Source organism: Typopeltis vanoorti, chromosome 20, assembly GCF_054136105.1.
Source record: "Typopeltis vanoorti isolate ZY-2024b chromosome 20, IOZ_Tvanoo_1.0, whole genome shotgun sequence".
NCBI lineage: Eukaryota > Metazoa > Arthropoda > Arachnida > Uropygi > Thelyphonidae > Typopeltis > Typopeltis vanoorti.
This window is the reverse complement of record NC_143568.1, coordinates 30268676-30290887: the sequence shown is the minus strand read 5'-3', so window position 1 is coordinate 30290887 and position 22212 is coordinate 30268676. Positions and strand designations below refer to the sequence as shown.

Below are 22212 nucleotides of genomic sequence, written 5' to 3'. Positions count from 1 at the left end.
ATTAAGTACAATGATTTAATTCATTGTTCAATGCTGCTATTCCATTTATTTCAATAGCAACTATTCTATTCTGTTATAAATATTTGTATAAATGGCATAAAAATTCAATTAGTAGATAATAATTCTAAAATACTATAGAATGACCAATTCTTTATATCAAAATATACATACTACTTCCGAGATCCACTAAAAAAGCTCGATTAAGATGTTTGTGATATACCAAGGCTGAATGTACTCTGGAACATGAAGCATGATCAATGCAGAAGTCATTCAACTGAGGATTCCGTCCAAAAAGATAGCATTTCTTCTCATCAATCATCAATTTCTAAAATAGAAGTATATAAAAAAAAAATTATATATATATATGTGTGTGTGCGCGCGCGTTGTGTTCATGCATGTTCTTTTATTTTTGTGAAACTTATCAACAAATATACACTTCTTGTTTATTATACAGATTATTTAACAACTCTTTCTGGTTCTTTATGACATTAGACTACAAAAGTTTCCAAGCAAACAATCAACAACATCAATTTACTTTACTTCTATGACAGCACAAGCTACAACACAATAACTGAAGAAATCATTATTTTAGCTATTGTGTTGCAGCTTGTGCAATAAAAGTAAAGATTTTTGATTGTTTCCTTGACTTTTATTTTTTTTTTTTAGACTGATGTCATAAAGAATCAGAAGGGTTTGTTAACTAATTTATGTACTTCTGTGTAATAAACAAGAGACATCTTTATTAGCTGCTGGAAAGGAACGAATGGAAAAAAACTGCAAATTTTAATTACTATTTGATTACTATTAAATTTAAAAAGCCTACTGAGACGATTAAATGTACACTTCCATGAGTATTATTTGTAAATATTTTTAGGTTAGTTATAACCATTCTTTATCACATTATTTTAATATTAATTAATGAAATATAATGTTGACTTTATTGAGAATTAATTACAAAAGTTAATTATAAACATTTCACTGCATTTCAATAATTATGACAAAAAAGTTTAATTCTCAAAAATCACAGTAATTTAGTAAACGTTTATGCAACGGGCTTGCTTATGAACATTACATCATATTACTAAATATTACTTGGTTCAATATCTAAGCAATTTTCTGCATTGTTGGATGTTTACTATTATTAACTGAACTGTCCAATATTAATTAATATTTCATCACTTCTGATTTCTTATTTTACTATGACACAACATATGTAACATACTTATTTGATACCAGGTAAAAAGACCTAGAGAAATTGATGCAGTTAGTAGTACTTAGAAGACAATGGTAAATTCTGACAATAACTGGAAACCTGACAAACAAATTAATTTGGAAAAAAATTACTGATAAGAAGCTTGTAATAATGTAAAAATAATTGTGTAATATTATAGCATTATCCTGTATAGTTCTTGCGGGTACATATAAGTAAATGATGATGGAAGCCATCCTTTTTTTTTTTTTTTTTTGGTAAATAGACTGCTAGTACCTGAATGAATAAGATTCCATATGCGCGCTTTACTAATAAGCTATTATTCTTCTTTTATCTCAGCCATTTTCTAATCCACTGCTGAACGAAGCCCCCCCCCCCCCCCCCCATAATCTTCTGCCATCCATCTCTTTCCAGTTTTCCTATTTCATCTGCCCATCTTGTTTTTGGTGTCCTTGTCTTCTCTTTCTGGTTGGTATCCATTTTGCTACTTTTCTGATCCATCTATTGTCCATTCCTCAAGCCAGATGTCCTTCCCATCTCCATTTGGATGCTTTTACAATTTCTATTGCATCCAAGACTTTTGTCTGTGATCTGGTCTGTTCCTTACTCTTTTTTATCCATTAGTGTTATTCTTAGGATGATTCTCTCCATTCTTCTTTCTATCACCAGTATTTTGTTTTTCCATTTATTTAGTTAGTGACCAGGTTTCTTAGCCATAGGTGAGTATTGGTAATATGCACTGGTTGAATACTTTGCTTTTCAGGCAGATGGGTAAGTTATTTTTGAAGACGTATTTCAATTTCCCAAATGAATACCAGACTAACTGTATTCTTCTTTTAATTTCGTTCTGTAATCCATTTTCAATGTCAAATAAGCTATTATTAGAAGCTGTATGTTATAATAAGAAAAATTAATTAAGAGTGGCTTCAATTTTCAAAACAAAAGTTTGAAAAAAGTCCAATGAAAATATGAATTTGAAGAGTTTATTAATTTTTTTTTAGAATCAAGACAGAATTTTAATGAAATAATATCTGCAGTTATGAAAACTCATATCCTATGCATGCAATGATCATGAAAATCAAGCATCTGTTAAATTTATTGTACAAGGTTAGGTTGTTTTGATTTATGGCCTAGACCAATGCTTCCCAAACTGGGGGCTGTTAGTTTTGTTGAGGGGGACTGTGAAATAATGCAAATGAAAACAAATTTAAAATGTTTTAAGACTAAGGGTGCCATGTCAAATGTGCATGTAAAATGCTAAAAACGTAATACTTGCAATATCTGCTGTGTAATGAATATAAATACAATAAATATTATAATAATATATACTGAAATAAAGAGTCAAAATGCTTCACTTTGGCAATGTAAAATTATTCAAATTAAGTTATAATTAATTTTTTGAATAGTTTATAATTAATTGATTTGAATAATTTTGCATCGCCGAAGTGAAGCCTTTTGGCTCTTTATTTCAGTAATTCTCGGTGCCTTTTGTGATGTGACACCTTTTTTAGCAACTCGTATGGTAAAGTATAAGTTCTGCATTACTTCAACCTGAGTATTTACATTTACATCTGGGTCTGGCTCCCACTGACGAGACCTCAATGAAGGTCGAAACTGGTCGGGTAGTGCAATAACATCATAATGTATAACATCATACATCTCCGCTAGGAAATGTGTTTTACATTATGGGAAATACCAAGGATAGCAATCAGAGCTTACTCCACCTTTACTATGAGTTTCCCCTGATGAAAGGTTTGCTTATGCATGGATCCGTCAAAACTTTTATAGTTTCTATATTTGGCATGAAACTTTAGTAGTTTCTCTATTCGGCTTTGAAATAATGTTGGATTCAATATCCACTTAATTTGAATAATAATAGTATATGTCTGTATTACAATTTTTTTTTCTCGATGGGGGTCGTGAAATATTTAAATTTTTCCAAAGGGGTCTTTACATCCATAAGTTTAGGAAGCACTGGCCTAGACAACAGAGGCGAAGATGTCTTTTACCTGTTACGTGCTCCTTCTGGCCAGTATGCCTGTTTTACAGAATGAAATACCTATTTTTCATTCTGCAAAAAGAGGCCAAAAACAGCTAACTCACCTTCAGCTGAAAAGCTCTTACAATGGTTTACTGCATCCTAGATAAGATCAAACCTTGGTCTTTCCAACCAAAGGGCATTATCATTATTAACTCAGTGTGCATTTGGCATATGTTAAGTAGAAAAGACAGAAGAGATTAGGAGAAATTTACAGAAGTGACGATATCATCAAAGACACTGGGAAAAGAAAAATAGAAAATAAAAACATATATTACAAAAGTCAGAATTATAATCAACCTTATAAGGAATAAGAAAGAAATTAGCCAAATAATAAACTAGAAGTACAAAGTACAAAAGCAGCATTCAGACTGATTTTAACTTAGAGATATGAAGTTTGGATTAGAAATAAAAGTTGATCAAAGCTAAGAGATCACAGATATGAGGATTCTGAGAACAATTAAAGGAATTAAACAGATATCATCATTAGTAGAATAATTAAAATTGAAGATATTAGGAAGAAATCCGATATTGTTAGCAAATCTAACTACGGTTAGTTAAATGTTATTGGAAAGGTTAGTAAACCTTTTATTTATGGCATGAAAAAAAAAAAAAAAGGAAGGCCAAGTAGACTGATAAAAAACCAGGAGTAATCCTAGAAAGTCAAAATATAAGATCTGACAATACTAGAGACCTGCCAAACAGTAGATTAATTATGAAGAAAATTGTCAAAAAAAAAAGAAGTAATAATCTCCAGGTAATCATGTAATAATGTCATAGTATTTGATACACACCTTAAGGAGACATATCAGGAGTTGGTGATGAAGTCAGTATTAGCATTCTATACCATGAAAGAAAACCAGAATGTTGTTTATTAGAAAAACGTCACATTACATCCAAGTTACATAAGATTCAAAGAAGTAATAGAGATTACATTCTGACACAAAGCAATAAGCGATGATACTTAATTTGATATGCTCTATACTGATCAAGCAATTAATTTAACATGGATGACATGACCTATAGGAGACAATGAGCCACATGTGACAGTTTCTGGATATGGGAGGGGGGGGGGGGGATGTTCCCTAAGGGATTTGTTTCTTTTCTTTATGCTTATTTGGTTACATGTAATTTCTTCTATTCATAGTTATCATTAAATGACTGCAAATGAGATCCAGAGGAAGCTGTTCACCTAATAAAAAACATTTTTCATGGAATAAATAATAATGTAGAGACATTTCATTACAGCCAACAATAGAAACTTGAAAACAAGACACTGGGATTAAGCCAAATACTTTTTTTTAGGCTTTTTACACACAAAACAATTCCACTGTTTTGTGCATAAAACAAATTACGATGGAATTTTTAAAGGAAAAGAAACTTTTCCTGGAAAAAGAGAAAGTAACAGACCCTCAGTGGCATGAATGGATAGCATGCCTGGAGCGACTGATCTTCAGAAATCAATCACTATTATTATAAATGGTATCACTTATCTACAGAATGACCTAATACTAATTTTTAATACTATAAAATTTCCTTTGCATTAGATATCTCTACTTTTTTTTTTTCTTTAATAATAGCTTCTTTGAATACAAGCCCAAGTTTTAGAAGATATAAGTCAGTCTAAAATGGAAGCAATACGTAACACAAATGTATAAATTACTAAGATGAAATGCTATCTTTAAAATCTAATCTTCAACATTTTTATAATCAGAAATGTTAATATCATTTTAAGCATCCAAACTATTATAGAATGAATGTTTAATTTCTTAATAACTTTTTGAAGATTTTAAGTTAGAAAGAGAATCTCATATTTGATATTTAATATCTTTGCAGTGCAGTTATGCAAAAGCTTGAAGCATTAGGTTTATGCAATAAACAATGTTTTGAGATTTTTTCTATGTGACTAACATATCATCCATTTTAGTCAGTGGATATTATTTATATTGCTGGGTACAGTTAGGCTTGTAAAAGTTAACCATGCAGTTCCATAAATGATCAACTCTGGAAACCTCAAATCATCTATCTCTGATATAGCTCTTTAAAACATGGTTTATTTTTGAGATCTAAATCAAAGAATGCTATCAGTTATTTAAATTGCTTATGTAACCACATCATGTACCTTTGTATCTATGATGCATCAGAAGCATATCACAGTGCTGGATGATTTAATTCCAATAATAAGTTAACAAATGCTGATTCTAAAGTGATGTCATGTTAGCATATACATACAATATCTATTACTATATTCTGATACTTAAAGATATAAAAATGTCCTTTGAATACTCATACATAAATCTAAATCTATGTCTAAATAGTGGTGAACTGAAGGGTAAATGTTCAAGGATAAACTTAAAAAAAAAAAAAAAAAGTATCAACAACAAACGGAAACTCATTACTATTATACTTCAAGAAAAAGAAATGCCTATCTTATACTCCCCAAAACAAACCAATCCTAATTGTTATAGTCAGCTCACACTACAGCAAACACTATTATAGCAAACTCATTTATTATAATAAACTACCCAAAAACATGCTGACCAAAACTCCTTGGGCTTTGTGCTTTCCTATTTAGGAAATTCACTATTGCAAAAGGATCATAGGAACAGTCATTATTCAAGTGTCAACTGTATCAGTATTTCTGGATATAGCTGGTAATTCACCTCTGCCACAGGTTTGTCTTGGTAAGTAAGTACCACTGCACTATCAGATGTTTCCATGCAATGCTCATTTGTTTTTATTTTGGCAATTAGTTTAATTTTTGTTCTTTATGCATAAATGTTCTAGTATGTAAACTTTATTTGACTACAGAACAGTGTTCAACGTATTACACTAAAGTCTTTAAAATATAGAGTAAAATATCATAATCTAAGAGAAAAATATTCATTTAGTATTAATTACAGACAGTGAACATATAGAAAATTAAACCAAACTCAAATTATTGGAATATAAGTTAATTTGGATCTTTTTTTCTTTTTTTTTTAAAAAGGTACACTTTCCAAGGCTAATAATTGACCAAGATTTCAGTTCATTAGGTATATACCTTCCTCTATCATCCACAGAATTCACTATTTTTTTTAGAGTATTATATGGCAGACTATATAAAGCAGATGACAGGCTGATGATACTGTGGATTGTGTGTATGTACATACAATTCAGTGTGATAAGACTACATTGAGGACCTCAGAATGATTTTAAATATGGTATGAACATCAGAGTCAGTCAGTCATGCTGATGTATCATGGAAGTTGCCCTGCTGGGATGTCCTCATATAATAGTGCCTAGAGTTATACAAAGAACAGTCAAAACCATCCAGCCAAGGGATATCCTGTGGTAAAGAAACAGCATTTTGATGTGAGAGACTATAGTTATAAGTCATTTTAAAGACAGGCCACAACCAGTCAAATGGTAGCTCAATATAATAGTGAAATGCACAAAGCATGACATCCTTTCTTGGATGGGATATAGTCCATGGACTGAAAGAGCTCTACTCCTGTCAGCTACTGGTATAATGAACATAAGAACACTGACAATGGGTATCAGATTACAAGTTGTTTATTTCAAATTTCCATTTCTAAATAAAACTTTACATATGTTTTATAGGGTTACAATCTATCTGTAGCTGCAAGGACATTGTGACAATTGCCATTTTGTTGGACAGACTTAATTGAATCCCAATGATGATAAGGCTTTTCAAGTGCAAGTGAACTAGATATCTCATATGAAGGTGAGAAGGTTTTTTTTTTTCCTTCCTGCAAACAGGAAGACAAAAAAAAATTCACACACATCTACAAACAAAATACATTTGATCTAGGAAATGCAACAGGCTACACTGTGCATAAACATCTAACTAGTGACTCCATCCTAGTATGCAAGTCATGAAGAAATATAAGTTGGACATGTTTAATGCATATTTATTTATCCTTTTTTCATTCATTTATCTTTTTTTTGGAAATTTAACTGGTAACAATTCAGCAACTAACATGAAGTGTTTAAGCAAACAAAATATGAATTTATACAAATGAAAGAAAGAACAATAATTACATGTATCTATGCATATACAATTATGAAAAAAAGTAGAAGGGAGTGGAAACATTAAAGATACAACTGTCAATAAATTCTGGTTTCTTGTAAAACTTTTATATTCAGTCAGTGAAGTGAATAGGTGCATCAATCAGAGTGTCAGTACAACCAAATAAAACCAATATTTATATATTTAAACAATTGATGCAACTGAAAGTTATGGTCAAATTTTAGCTTCTATTAAAACTAGATGTTTTGACTTTTGAGTTAGTATTTGTCAGAATATAAAATAATTAACAAGTGAGTTAACTTGTGTCTGAATAAACAAAACTTTCAATGGTCACAAATCTGTGGTCAATTAGTGCTATAACTTCAAATAAATTAATAATGTAATATCAAAATTAAAAATTAAAAAACAATTATCTATAAATTATACAGGGTATTTCCTAAGTACTGGATCATATGAGAAATCAGTTACTTGGAAAAATGCAAAAAAAAAGAGAAAAATTGAAAATCATATGTGTAAGAGTTAGAATTATTTGCCTAGTAAGAGCATTATGGTACAACACTCTTGACATACCAAGTGTAAAAGTTATAATGATGTTTCCCAATGGTACCAAAGAATGGAGGAAAGATATGGCATGAACAAAACTATGTTTCAATGAACTAGTATAGAAACAATGTTGCAGCATGGTCAGCCATGGTAAAATACTGCAAGTCAAAAAACAATATACGTTGTACGTGTGGAAAAACACAAAGTTTAGCACATTCAAATTAGTGGCTGTTTTACTCCCTATTCACATATGAGCAAACATCAACACTTGAGAAAGGAAATGAATGATATGCAACAACTTCTTCTGCTGTCAATTTTCCATATTTTCAAATTACTAAGTTTGCCTACAGACTTCAGCATATGAAGCACTGCATACTTGTTGCTTAAATTTCTACATCATGCTTTATTTTATCCTGGACAATATATAACAATAATGTTGTAAATCATGGAAATACCGATATAGTACTTCTTCATTAACTACCTTAGTGATGCAGATAAAATATACAATTGACTTTCTCTTCAGCAAACACCATTATAAACAACTTGTTCACTATAACAAACATCTACTGAAAAGTACAAACAAAAAGCACAATACTCTGCCATAGGAAAGTCACTACAGCAAACTATCAACTATACTTGTAGTCTGCAAGATTTTGTTATAATGAGAGTTAATCGCACAATCATTGTGGCAGCAATGTCCAAAATCTGAAGTTTGGTTAAGATAGTCCTATCCCATTTGGATATTTGTACATGAAAGTTGAAATACCAAGTTCAGACAAAGTGTGCTTTCACATTTTAATAAACTGGATCTGAGAAAGAATGGAACAACTTTTTATTGTCCAGCAAAATTGTGGCATACAAGAAACTGTATTCTTACTTTGATCAATATCATAAGATGAGACTCAAATGCAAGTCCTAATGCACATAGGTTGTTACTTCAATTGAAAAGCTAATAATATTTCAGATAAGAGAATATTTTACACCTTTCATCCCCTCTGCTTGTACAAACATCGCCATAAATTATGTATATATATTCCTATTAACATCCTTTACTAATTTAGACAGATCGTTTTAAAAATTATATGCTAAACTAACAAGTATAGGATAATGTAGGATAATTCATGATGGTGGAGACAATTTTTCACAGTGCAATTCAATAGTAGAAGTAAGCACACCTAATGGCTACTTTAATCCCAAAAACTAAACAGGGCCATGTAAGCTTTTGTTGATATAACACTAAGATGCTAATTAGTAAGGAATCTATCTGCATGAAGTGGTAATAGTATAGTACACAACTTTTCTGTGAAATTTTCTTAGATTAATTTAAGTGCACAAATAACAATGTTTATCCCCTCCCCCATATATATATATATATATATATATATATATATATATATTAAAAAATAATAATTATACTGAATAGGAACACTGAGAAAAGTATGATAAAAACTTTAATAAAACACGACTAGTTTTGTCGGAACATCGACTTCTTCAGGTGTGTAAATAACTATAAAAGAACTGGGGGAAAAAAAAGTTAAAAAACATGGACTTCTGATATAAAACAAATTGGGAATAGTAACAGTCAAATTTGAACTGGTGTCCACGTGGACTTACTATTCCCAATTTGTTTTATATGAGAAGTCCATGTTTTTAAACTTATTATTTCCCCCCCCCCAGTTCTTTTGTAGTGATTTACACACCTGAAGAAGTCGGCATTCCGACGAAACTAGTTGTGTTTTATTAAAGTTTTTATCATACCTTTCTCGGTGTTCCTAGTCAGTATAATTATTATTTTTTAAAATGTCTACAAGTCGAGTGAATAGAAGCTATAATATATATATATATATATATATATTATAAAAATGCCACATTTTCATATTTTCAGTGAATATAAACTTTTACTAAATTGCATGTGACCAATAAATGCAGCTATTTTGCAAAATTTATGCAGTAAATGTGAAGCATTCTTACAGAATAGTAATACAGAGAATGTTATTTATGCAGAGATGATATAGTAATCTCTCATTCATTTGACCATCTGAAAAAGCAATCTATTGATCAGATAAATGAAGGCTGGATAAGTGAAAGTAGAATTAAATGGTGCTGAATACCAGAAATCGACTGACACACTAATCCAATCATAGATTGATTAATTGAAGGTCAGATAATTGACAGATCACTATACATGCAATGTGATATATCATTGGAGCCTAAAATTAATGGATGGATTTTAAAAAAAAGTTGGCATGTGAAGGATGCTTATTTAATTCATTGTGAAAAACAGAGGTATCATCGAAATATATCACTATATACTTCAGTGATATTTCAATTTGTAATGAATTACATGGTGCATTTTTTATATATCAACATTTTACAGACTATAGTCACTGTGTTGCAGTGACTATATATAGTTAAGAGCGCCAATTTTTTGGAAGTTTAATTAGACAAGATATTCTACTGAGAATGTAGAGTGGTTTAAGCATAATACACATAAAAAAACACTATGTGCTTCACTGATGTTTAAACAAAAGTCTGGAAAGTTCTGATAAACACCTAGAACAAAAATGATATTAAAGCAACTGATATAACCACACAAAAGATCATATGAACATCTAAGAAAATAAGAACACAAGTCCTTCATAACTCTGCTACTAGTACATTCTTTCTTGTAGTTAATATAATTTTTGTTCTAGATGTTTATCAGAACTTTCCAGACCCCCCCCCCCATACAGTGGAAGAGAATTGTAATTTCACCTAGGTAATATATGAACAAGCATCTTTCAAAATATTAAATTAAGTACACATGCAAACTAAAGATTTGCACAATGCATTTTCAGTGGTTATACAAAGTAGAGATGGGTAAGCAATAGTATTAATAATGATAATACCAGACAAAACAAAACTAACATTTTGATTTTTAGCATGTCTTGGTAAGAAGATTTGGAAATGCAAAAAATAACAGTTTCAAGACTGGAGTCTACATCCCAGCTTCCTGATGATCAATAGTATTTGCAAATTCATGGCTTAGCATTAGATTCAAATATATGATAAGCCGCAAAACAATTTTTGAAAGGTAGCAAATTTACTCTAAAAAAGAACTAAGATAACTTTATTCATCATTGGGATAGGACTTACAGCACAAGACAATATTAATAACAACCTGTTCGAAGATAAAAGAAACCAACCATCTTAAATATATATTTTATTAACTGCTTATGATTAATACTGGAGTATAACATGAGGTGCGTCTAAAAAGTTCAGTGAATGGTATCAGAAAACAAACAAAACAGAAGATACAAACAAATTACCTTTATTGGCCTTCAAAACAATCGCCATCCTTTTACAACACACTTTTGGCAATGTTCATAAAACTTCTGGAAACTGTCAGCAAAGGCCTCTTTAGAAATCGATCGCAGAACCGCTGTCACACGTTCTTGGATTGCTGCCATATCTGCAAAATGTGTGCCTTTCACGATGCTCTTCAGGTGGGGAAACAGAAAGACGTCCAGAGGCGACAGATCAGGGGAGTACAGGATAATCGAGAACAGGTACGCCGTGCTGAGCCAAGAATTGGAGCACACGGATTGCACAGTGTGCAGGCACATTATCGTGCAGCAACATCCATTGTCCAGTTTTGTGCAACTCTGGCCAAACATGGCGGATGCATCATAGCAACAGTTTCAAAACTTCCTCATAGAATGCGGCGTTCACGGTTTGACTGCAGGAACAAATTCCTTATGGATGATGTCATCGTTGTCGAAGAAGGCGATCAACATTGTCTTGACCTTGGACTTTTGCAGGCGACTCTTTTTGGGTTGTGGGGAAGAGGGTGAACGCCATTCCATCGATTGCCGCTTAGATTCCAGATCGAACTGGTAGCACCAGGTCTCAACTCCTGTGACGATGGTTCGCAGAAAGGATGGATCCTGGTCACACATGGTAATGAAATCTTCAGAGGTTTCCATCCGTTTTGCTTTCTGTTTGTCTGTCAGCTTGTGCAGCACAAACCGGGAACAGATCTTCCGCTCACCCAAATCTTCGCGAACGATAGTGCTCACTATGTCCTTGCTAATGTCCAATTCCTCCACCAGCAATCGTAGAGTCAGTTGCCGATCTCGTGCCAGCGTTTGTCACACTCGCTCGATCATGTCTGGGGTTCTGCTTGTCGACAGCCGACCCGAACGTGATTCATCCTCAGTTGTTTTCTTCCCATCGCGAAAGCATTTGAACCAGTCGTAAACACATTTTCTGCTCACGGCTTCCGTCCCATACACTTGCACCAACATTTCATGCATCTCCATCACTGTTTTTCCCCAATTTTCGACTGCCTGCAGCGGGTTTACCCTGATGGTCACATGTACTCCACGCTAGGAGGCACTTCTTGACGTGTCTCTGGATAGTCATGTGCATGCACACGCACCTGGCCCATGTTGCCGTTGAGATATCGAACCATTCACCGAACTTTCCAGACCACCCTCGTACTGCATTTGAGTGTGCTATTTTATGGACCACTTGCAACTGATAAGATTTGTTTGTTGGCTATGTAAATCAGTAGGATGGTTGCGTATCAGACTATTAACAGTTATAACGATACAGAAGATGTATCTGACTGCCAAAGAATAGGTCGACCATGCTATGTTAGGATGCAACAGCTTGTGAGGGCTGTGATGACATGCTTCTGCCGAAATCCTGTGAGAACACAGAAAGTGATGCCACGAAAGATGAACATTTTGCAGAGAATTATGTCATGTATACTAACTGATGACACTGGGGGGGGGGGGGGGGGGCTATCATCATTCTACTAGACACTTTCCAACACCACAACTTATGCAGTAGAGGGTGATAAAATCAAAGGCACTTCTCCAGGGTCATGCAAACACAGAGATATCTTCTTTACAGATGAGATTTTTGTGTGTGAGACCATCTATATGACATGTGACAGCATATGTCATAGTACCAGGATTCAGAGAGATTATCACCCTGCATCAGTGATTATTTGGTGGAGATGATGTATTGGTGGGGGGGGGGTATCCAAGTTGCATTTCTGCGAAAAAGGGGTCAAACTCTCCACCAAAGTATCAAGAACACCCTGTGCCTGTGGTAAGACCTCTGAACAACACCTTGTTTCACAGCAGACAGTGGTCCTTGCAACAGGACTCAGCCCTACATACAATAGTGGTTGGAGGTGAATGCAGGTGCCTGCCCACATATCACCATCTGATTGGTCACCTGGAAGTCCTTATCTGAATCCACTGGAGTTCAAATTGTGGTCGGAGCTTGAGAGAGAGTAGTCTACAAGACATGATACCCCAGCACTGCCAGCCTGAAAGTGGATTTGGAGTGAGCAGTGGCAGAGTTTCCATTTGATGTTATGTGTGCCACCATCAATATGTGGCCTCACAGACTTCAGGTGCATGTGAAGGCAAAAGGGAGACATTTAGAACATTGAGTGCTGCTATGTGCTTCTGTGGTTTGTACATGTGAAAGCTGTAAATGGTTTACTGATGTGCTGTTCAAGTTGTAACAATATGTATGGCTAGACTAGGTAATTTACATATAAAAGAAACAAATTCTGCAATCTAATAAAGGATTCCAAATGATCAAATGGCAACATAAAACAAAAGTAACTGCAAAGGGGCATACCATAATACTCATTCTGACAGACCTTTCCACAGAGAGCGTGCAGCAGCAGTAACAGAACAAGATGCAAAGGAACACTGACAACAATGGACAAATGATGACCAAAAAAAATGCCACATGGTTGTTCCTAGAGTATAGTGATTGTTCAAATCGCAGCTGTTCCTAGAGTATGGCGATTGTGTGGGAAGTATTTTCTTGTCACACGGTAGGTGTTTTGATACCAGTGAGTGATAACTGAAGGCTCACAGTTTTACCCAATTGATAATGGTCACTTCAATCAGGATAATGTACTATGTCACACAAGATAGAGATCACTGGAGAAAAGTTCAGGAGGATGAAAGTGACCACCATACTTTGTTGGCTTCCTTACCAGCTAGATCTAAATTTAGATGAGATGTGGTGAAATAGTACTAACAATTGGAGCAGTGCATATCTTGTTCACAAATATGGATTTTCCAACAGTCCCATTGATTGCCTGGCCATTCCTATAGAATATCTTCTTACTGGGTATGAATTCCACATTGAGTCCATGCCCAAATGAGTTGAAGCTGTTAAGCAGTGTGTCTTACAAATAGATAGGGAAATATTTAATGCATTGTATTCTTTGTTACAGATATTAGTTACCTAAAATAACCTTTAACTACAACAAACTAAAATTTTGGGTAAGATGAACACCGGTGACTATTCATATATGTGATGAACCAATCAGTGTAGAGATATCACTAGTGATCTCTCAAGGAATCACTTTGCACATGCTAGCTAAGTGCAGAGTTTAAGAAATAGTTATCTATAATAATGAGTCATTTATTTTTAAGTCAGAATACAATACATATATCCAAATCCATTAATCCTCCCCTTCAGTTACCAAACTTCAAGCAGATCATACCCACACAATCAACAAAATAAATTGCAACAGTCTTAAATGCCTTCTCAGAAGTTTATATAAGAGCCAAATTACTTGGCTACTTGATGCTTGCATCAAGCTTAACATATTAAGGCAGAGGTGCTTTGCCTTATATAGTTTGAATCCTCCTTAAAAATCACTAGTTTGCAAAATACATTTTAAACTAGTTCTCAATAAAAAAAAAATGTTCACACCAAATGGTCTATAATATCTCAACATATGCAAATTATTTTACTACAATTAGTCTAGATGCAGGAGCAAAAGAACTATTCCTATGTTATGACATCAGGATCTTCTGCATAGACAGTGTAAAAAGATAACAGTATAGAAAACCCCCGCAAAGTAAAATACTGATGGAAGAAATTTATACAAGTACATGAGGCTATCATTCATCCACCCAATTTAAACAATTATTGCCTGAGTATTTAGCAAAGATCTAGTCATCCTATTTTTGTCAATACTGCTAAAAGATATCATCTAAATATAGCAAAAGTGAAATGCAACTATGTAACATATTCTAAAACTATGTCTCTTTTAATTACCAACATGTCATGTGCACGTATATCTATTTAATGCAATCCATGGCAAAGAATGATAAAACAGTACTCTAGAAAAGCTATGTTAATTCCTGTTTTTTGGATAATGTAAATTCAAAATTCTACAGCATGTCATAACACTTTATAAACAAGACAATTGTGCATAGTTTTGACTTTAGATCTTTTGTCCATTACAATTAGAATTGTTTCACTTACTCGCTGTCACATGTAAACCAACATGCGGCTTTGTGCTCTAAAGATGCTGGTTTGAAATCCAACAAAATATAAGCCAGTTAATATACATTTTTTTAAAAATAATATAGTTAGTTTGGTGATGTTAATACATACCGTTAAAACAGGTTATGAATAACATTCAACACCTAAGCTTGTCTATTAGAATTCTGAAATAACAAATATTAGGGTAAGAATAGTGCTTGTGTAGTCATGTGGCAATGTTTCTAGATCTAGAAAAGATCATACATAAGGAATTCAAGGTTTTAGTAACCCTGCATAGTAACCACCAGAAAAACGATTGCCACAGACAGACTTGAATCAAATCACTCACAGAAGAACTTTTCTGGCCTTTTTTTTTCAGCTGGTTCTCAAATTAGTCAATCTAATTCCACATCTTGGAAAAATCGGCTGTGAAACACATACACTATTTCACACACAACATGTGTTACGATTTAGGATAATGACAGGGTAACAGTTTGCCATACTCTCTCTCTCTCCCTGATGTCTTGAAAGTCAAATAGCCATTAGCTCAGTGTGACAGCTAAGGGTGGAGACACTTCCAAAAGTAAGTTACGGCTAAAAAGAGCTCTGCCTGACCTCTTTGGGGAATAAAAAAGGCATCAACAGTAAGAAGTGGATATTACACAAGTTTAAAAAAATACCTTTTTTTTTATAGGCAACTAAAGAAGCAAATTTTTTTTGTTTTTTAAATTATTTTTAACAAGTAAAACAAATTTGTCTGGTACTCAATCACTGAATATTGGTCAAGCATTTAAAGAACTTACTTAAACATCCTTCAATCAAAGGACGTACGTCACAATGGAACCATCTGACAGGAAAGAGAATATCATAAACAAGGAGTAAGTTCATTTCAAATGGTGCCTAGGCCAATGAAGTCTTGTTAGCTAATGTTTCAGGTTACACCAAATATCTGTCAAACTTTTAACAGTTGTCATTTAAATTAGTTTTAATTTTACTAGACATGTGCATAGCATAATTTTTTAAATAACTGCTCCACACATGTAAGAGAAAACTAAATATAATTTATTACTCCTACGTATTTCACACAATATGTCATGAGCTTCATTTGGGGAGAAGGCAGAAGAACTGGTAACAACATTTAAATTCTGAATATGAGTCATACAGCATGTGTATAATATCATCTGTCTTGGTTACATCTGTACAGTAGGAGGAAATACCATTAGAGTTCCAAGACATGGATATAGATGTATAAATAATTAATAAAAAAATTATGAATAATTAACAGCAACCACTTTCCAAAACTTGGAGATAGGCATACAGACTGTCCAATTAAGATTAGGATGGTGTCATAGAGCTTCACACAATTCAAAAAACAGATGGTCAAATTTGAACCTACTGCAGCATAGCATCTTGGTATGGTTCTAGTGAACTTTATGTTTAGTGTCGATGGCATGAGAAGCAAGGTACCTTCAGATTCCAAAAACCTTATATAATCTTGATGTTCTTGGATTCTAATAGTAGCAGAATGTCAGTCTATCCAAAGTAGCAAAGATGACAAGAACAGGGTATTTGATAAACACCAGATAAGCAGAAGTATGTATCTTTGATAGGCAGTAAGAAACATGACAACTTCTAGGCTAGTTTGAAGGTGGTATACAAATTATATCTGCAAAAGTCCTTGCTATTTGTTCAGATGTTCCTTTAAGGTAGGGTATGCTGATCCTTTTAACATCAGATTGCAATCTGGGAGAAGGATGATAATTATCAAATATTTTCCATAACAAGGTCTCACTGTTTCCGATAAGTAATACATATTGCTTAATGGATACAGCGAAAGAGTAGAAGAACAAATTGTGCATTCTCGGTGTACAAGGCTTTTGATAATACATACGTTTTTGTGAAGGACGATTATGTGAAGATGGTTGGATATATCTGCTATAAGGATGGCTTCCTGTAAACAGAAAATTCAATATTACCAGCAGAGTTACAACGTATTACGTATCCAAAATGGGGAGATTGTTGTTAGATTCATGTGACATAGCGAACTTGATGCAAGTATATAAGGAATTAATTTTATCCAGAAATTGAAGTAGTTCTGTTTCAGAGTGAGACCAGATTGCAAAGATGTCATCCCCAAAACATAGTCGAATGCAAGGCTGAAGAGAAATAGGGTAAGAAATCCAATCCTCTAGATGCTCCATAAAATAATCAGTCAAAGGATATAGGATTATTCATTGCAGCACCCTCAATCTGCTTAAATAATTTATTACCCCAAGTAAAATAACAGGCAATTTTGTATTCCAAATTTAAATGTTATTGCCAGTTCTTATGCCTTCTCTCTAAATGAAGCTTATGATATATTGAGTTGTTTTTTTATTTCTATTGAGTTTTCTCTTACATGTGTGAAGCCATTATTTAAAAAATTATACTAAATTTTAATTTTACAGCAAAACAGCATCTTATGCAAACTAAGCCATATGACCACTACAATATGAAAAGTGAAGACATCAGGAATGATCCTGCCATTGTTAGTATTATTCAGAATGTGTTAACATAGTTAATACATTCTGAATCCAAGGTGATATTGGTCACTTAAATGTTATTGGAAAGGTTAGTAAAGTGTTTGATGCCAGTTGGCAGGGAAAAAGACCCAAGAAGATTAAGGCATTGATCTTCCTTGGGTAGACTGATACAGTTTGAAGTAACTTAGGACAAAATATAAAATCTAACAACATTTGATGTCCTGAAAAATAACAGACTAATTTGAAAGAAACTTGATAATAACATACCCATGTAAAACCATCACAGTATTCTGTAGATAACAATGAAAGCACATATACATATCAGGAATTTAAGTTTAAGTAGCAAGAATGCTGCAATATATACAGTTTTTATTTATTTATTACATAAAAATATGAAACAGTTACTGAATGTCTGGCTCAATGACAAAATAAGCAGAAGTGTGCCTCCAAGTACTAGTATATAAAAAAGTCAGTAAAACAAACAATTCCCAAATTTGAGAAGGTGAGTAAACCCCGGATGAATGACAAGATACTGAAAATGATGGAGGAAAGAAAGAAACACAAAAATCGTCCTGAATACAAGAACTTATACAAGGAAATCAGGAAAGAATGTAGGATTGCAAAAGAACTATGGTCAACAACAATTAATGCAAGGAAATTGCGTTTTGGGACAAAAAACACAAAAACAGAGAACTTCATGAAAAAGTTACAGAGCTAACTAGCAAATCTTCGAAAAGGGTAGGCTCTCGTTGCATTGAAGATGCCAGTGGAAACATCCTAATGAAAAAAAAAAAAGACAAAATAACGGATACATGGGTACAGTATTCAAAGGAATTCTACAATCGTAATAAAATATATAAGCCATTGCAAGAAAATTTGGAGAGGCCTCCTATTCTTACCTGGGAAGTAACAAATGCCATTAGAAAACTGAAACCCATAAAAGCTCCAGGAATAGATGGAATTATGGCAGAATATCTAAACGCTTTAAATGATAAGGCTATAAGATCAATGACTGACATATGTAATAAAATATACAAAATTAAAATATCACAGGCATCACTGCCTGTGACGCACAGGCAAAAATTATACTATTAAATAATCTTTGTACGCGAGTTTTTTCCGTTATTAATTTTGTATCGATTTGTCTACTCACGGTATACCTCTTTTAAAACTTATACAAAATTGGACACCTGCCAAAAGATTTTAAGCACTCGACATGCCTACCAATACCTAAAAAATTTAAGACGATCAAATGTGAAGAGTACAGAACAATAAGTCTGATCAGTCAGATAGCAAAAGTTATGTTATATATCATCCTAGAAAGAAATAAACATAACATCAAATTGGAAATTAATGAGACACAATCTGGTTTCAGGAAAAAAAAAAAAAAAAAAACTAGAGAAGGACTCTTCAGCATTAGAACTATTACAGAAAGATACCTGGAAAAGCAGAAAGAAGTCTACTTATGTTTTATTGACTACACAAAGGCCTTTGACAATACAGATCATGAACAACTAGCAGAATGCATCAAAAAATTAGGAGTAGATGGTAAAGATACCAGATTACTGATAAATCTATATTGGGAGCAAACTGCCACATGAAAAACCCCAGGATAAACTGGGGAAAAAACCCTGCTGTCCACACCCAAGACCGGCTAACTTGGCTATGGCTGAAGAAGATCCTTAAACTCCTCACGTCACCGACGGGAATCAAACTTAGGACACTCCTTCCCCAGGCATATGGTTGCGAAGCGAATAACCACTAGGCTTACCGTGCGGACCCATGCTGATAACAAGAGAAAAAGGGAAAATACCCAATATAAATATTAAGATCAGATGAAATACTTTAGATCAAGTAGAGAGTTATATATATTTGGATCAACTAATTACAGAGAATGGAAAGTGTGATAAGGAAATATTAACAAGGATAGAAATTGCTTAAATCAGTCTTCATTAGCATGAAAAACAAACGTTCTGACCTCAAGGGAAATTCACACAAAAACAAAACATAAGTTTTGTTTTTGTGTGAAAAAACCCTACCTCCAAATGAGACTGTCAAAATGCTATATGGAGCAGAAACCTGGAAAATATCAAAATATTGTGAAAATAAACTAAAAGCCTTTGAAATGTGGATCCTCAGAAGAATCCTTCCTAAGAGTCCCATGGACTGCCAGAACTAATTTAGAGATATTAGAGATGACTGGAGAAAATAGGACTCTGTTGAAAACCATTAAGAAAAGGAAAACCACCTACCTTGGTCACAAACCAAGGCATGACTCCCTACAAAAAACACTTTTAGAAGGAATGATACAAGGAAAAAGAAGAGGAAGACAAAGAACAGATTGGATGGGAAATAGTAGGGACTGGACCTATGTCTTAAAGAATGTAAGAGAGAAGCACAAAACTGTATATGGTGGAAGCTCATGGCAGTCAACCACCTGGAAGGAAATGTCACATGACAAGACAAGATGCAAATTTAAGGAGGCAAGCAAGATGTCTGACAGAATGCAATAAAAACTAAGGTCTAATCATCTTAAATCAACTCTGGGCAGCATACATAAAGAATCTACATATTAATGAATTAGGCTGTTAGACAAGCTATGCTTTATCTTGTAAGAATGAACTCTTTCTTTCTTTCTTACTCCTCCTCTTCTACCTTTCAAAGTGTGGAGGTAAGTATTCATGTAACCACAACAGTAACTGAGGATAAGGTGGTTGGCCTTATGCCTCCCGGTGTGTCCTATGTCTGCAGATATGTGTGTTCACGGGGCCGATTTTGTTCTGAGAGACGAGACATCCGAGTTTCTGGGTAAAAAAAAAAAACCCTACCTCTGAATGAGACTGGCAAATTCACCTTTCATTGAAAGAGACCAGTAAGAATGAACAACTGCATGTCTGATATCTCATTCTTACATTCAACATCTGTCTTACATTGAATGAATAAAAAAAATATAAAAATGACAGTTTTTTATTTATTTCTGTCCCAATCTGAAGAAGTATACAATGGTGTTGTAAAAAATTAGTAATTCATTTATGCAAGTGCTTTATTTTTAAGTGGTTTTTGCCAGTAATTAATAAAACATGAACACAACAAGCCAAGGAAATTTTAACTCATGAATCAAGTTTGCTGTGAGCCACAATGTTGGTAGATTTAGAAAGAGCTAACATACATAGTTTAATGAAAATTAATGGCAATGCTGCTTCTACAAAAGAAAAATTTCTTACAGAATCAAAATCAGACAAGGGAATATACAGATAGATAGGTTACAAAACCAGGGCAAATTTTTAAATCTATAAAAAATGCATAACTGGACTTATTTCTAAAGGTCATGCCTCTTTCCAAAATTAAAGCATCAGAAAACAAGAGTGGTTTTGCAAACATTACTAGCTATTATAAATGCAAACCTAATATTACTAGTCTACCATGGAAAATCAGATTGCTAAAAGGTAAAAGAGCTACTTCTTTCAATATAATGGTATTCAAACAAAACGTTTCAGATGCTAGGCACATTATTTGATGACTAGTTTTAATATGATTTTGTACCCCAAAGGTTTCCTAAAAGTTACCAAAATACTCTTCCACTTAGATAATGCCCTGGATCGCACACAGACATTACTCAGGATAATCCTGATATTAAAGTTGCATTTTTTTTTTTTTTTTTTAAACAAACTTCGATGTATAGCCAATGAACCAAGCAATTATTTTGTGACATTTAATTACTACTGCTATCTTGCAAAGAAGGTTAACACACACTGTATTTCTGATGTTATGCAGAGATTTTCCAATAAAAATGTAGGTAGCACTGATTCAATTTACAAAAAATTAACAGTTCATGAATTCATGAGACAGGCTGGAATTACACTCCAAAACTGTCAATTTGTTAACAAAAATTCTCAGCATGTAGGAAAAGGTTAAGTAGCTATAAAATGCAACTGAGATTGCATTATATTAAAGAGTAAGAGTTTAAAGTACTCAGAAGTAATGGAAAGGAGGAAGGAAAGAATTAAAGGCCTCTGACGTGAATGCTGAGGAAGAATCAATAAGAAAGAATGAGAGATGAATAAATAGGCAAGATAATATCAAATTCTTCAAAGCAGCAGCAGAACTTCTCAGAGAAAAGGTTTTAGAATTCGAATCTTGGCATTAAGAGACTAACTGACACTGCTGAGGCTTGATGTGCAGACATTTTATTAAAATGCACAGAAAAGAAAATGGAAAAAAAACCCAAATGATCAATTATCTTTCTCCTCCTCTACTAGCAGCTAGCTATACCAATTAGTCTTCTATTAAAAAACTATCACCAAAGTTACTTTTGTTATTAATTTTTTATTAAGTTATTATATTAAATGTCTAACTTTCATTTTAAATATACAACACTAGCATACTTTCTATTGCATTCATTTTAGTTACAAATTAAATTTCACTTTCTAACTTTTATGATTTATTATTGAATTTCATTTAGTTTGTTTTTCAGATAAGCTATCTGACATCAGTATCCTGCAGAAAGTAGAAATGCGATGCACAGCATTTGATCAGATTATCCCATAAATTTAGGGTAGCATGTGCAATT

General features: G+C 33.3%; 1 protein-coding gene across 6 annotated transcripts in view; it reads right to left on the bottom strand.

The window, feature by feature from the left end:
* The window catches only part of NiPp1 (nuclear inhibitor of protein phosphatase 1), a 164972-nt gene that overhangs the window by 62676 nt on the left and 80084 nt on the right, over positions 1–22212 (bottom strand). For 4 of the 6 annotated variants that reach the window (XM_090409962.1, XM_090409965.1, XM_090409964.1 and 1 more), the window contains one exon: positions 172–325. In XM_090409962.1, the coding sequence (XP_090266088.1) occupies positions 172–319 (148 nt within the window). In that variant the 5' untranslated portion in view covers positions 320–325. Of the gene's footprint in view, positions 1–171; positions 326–4042; positions 4090–11132; positions 12585–22212 lie in introns of those variants that run through there. The other 2 variants (XM_090409966.1, XM_090409963.1) reach the window with 2 other exon arrangements.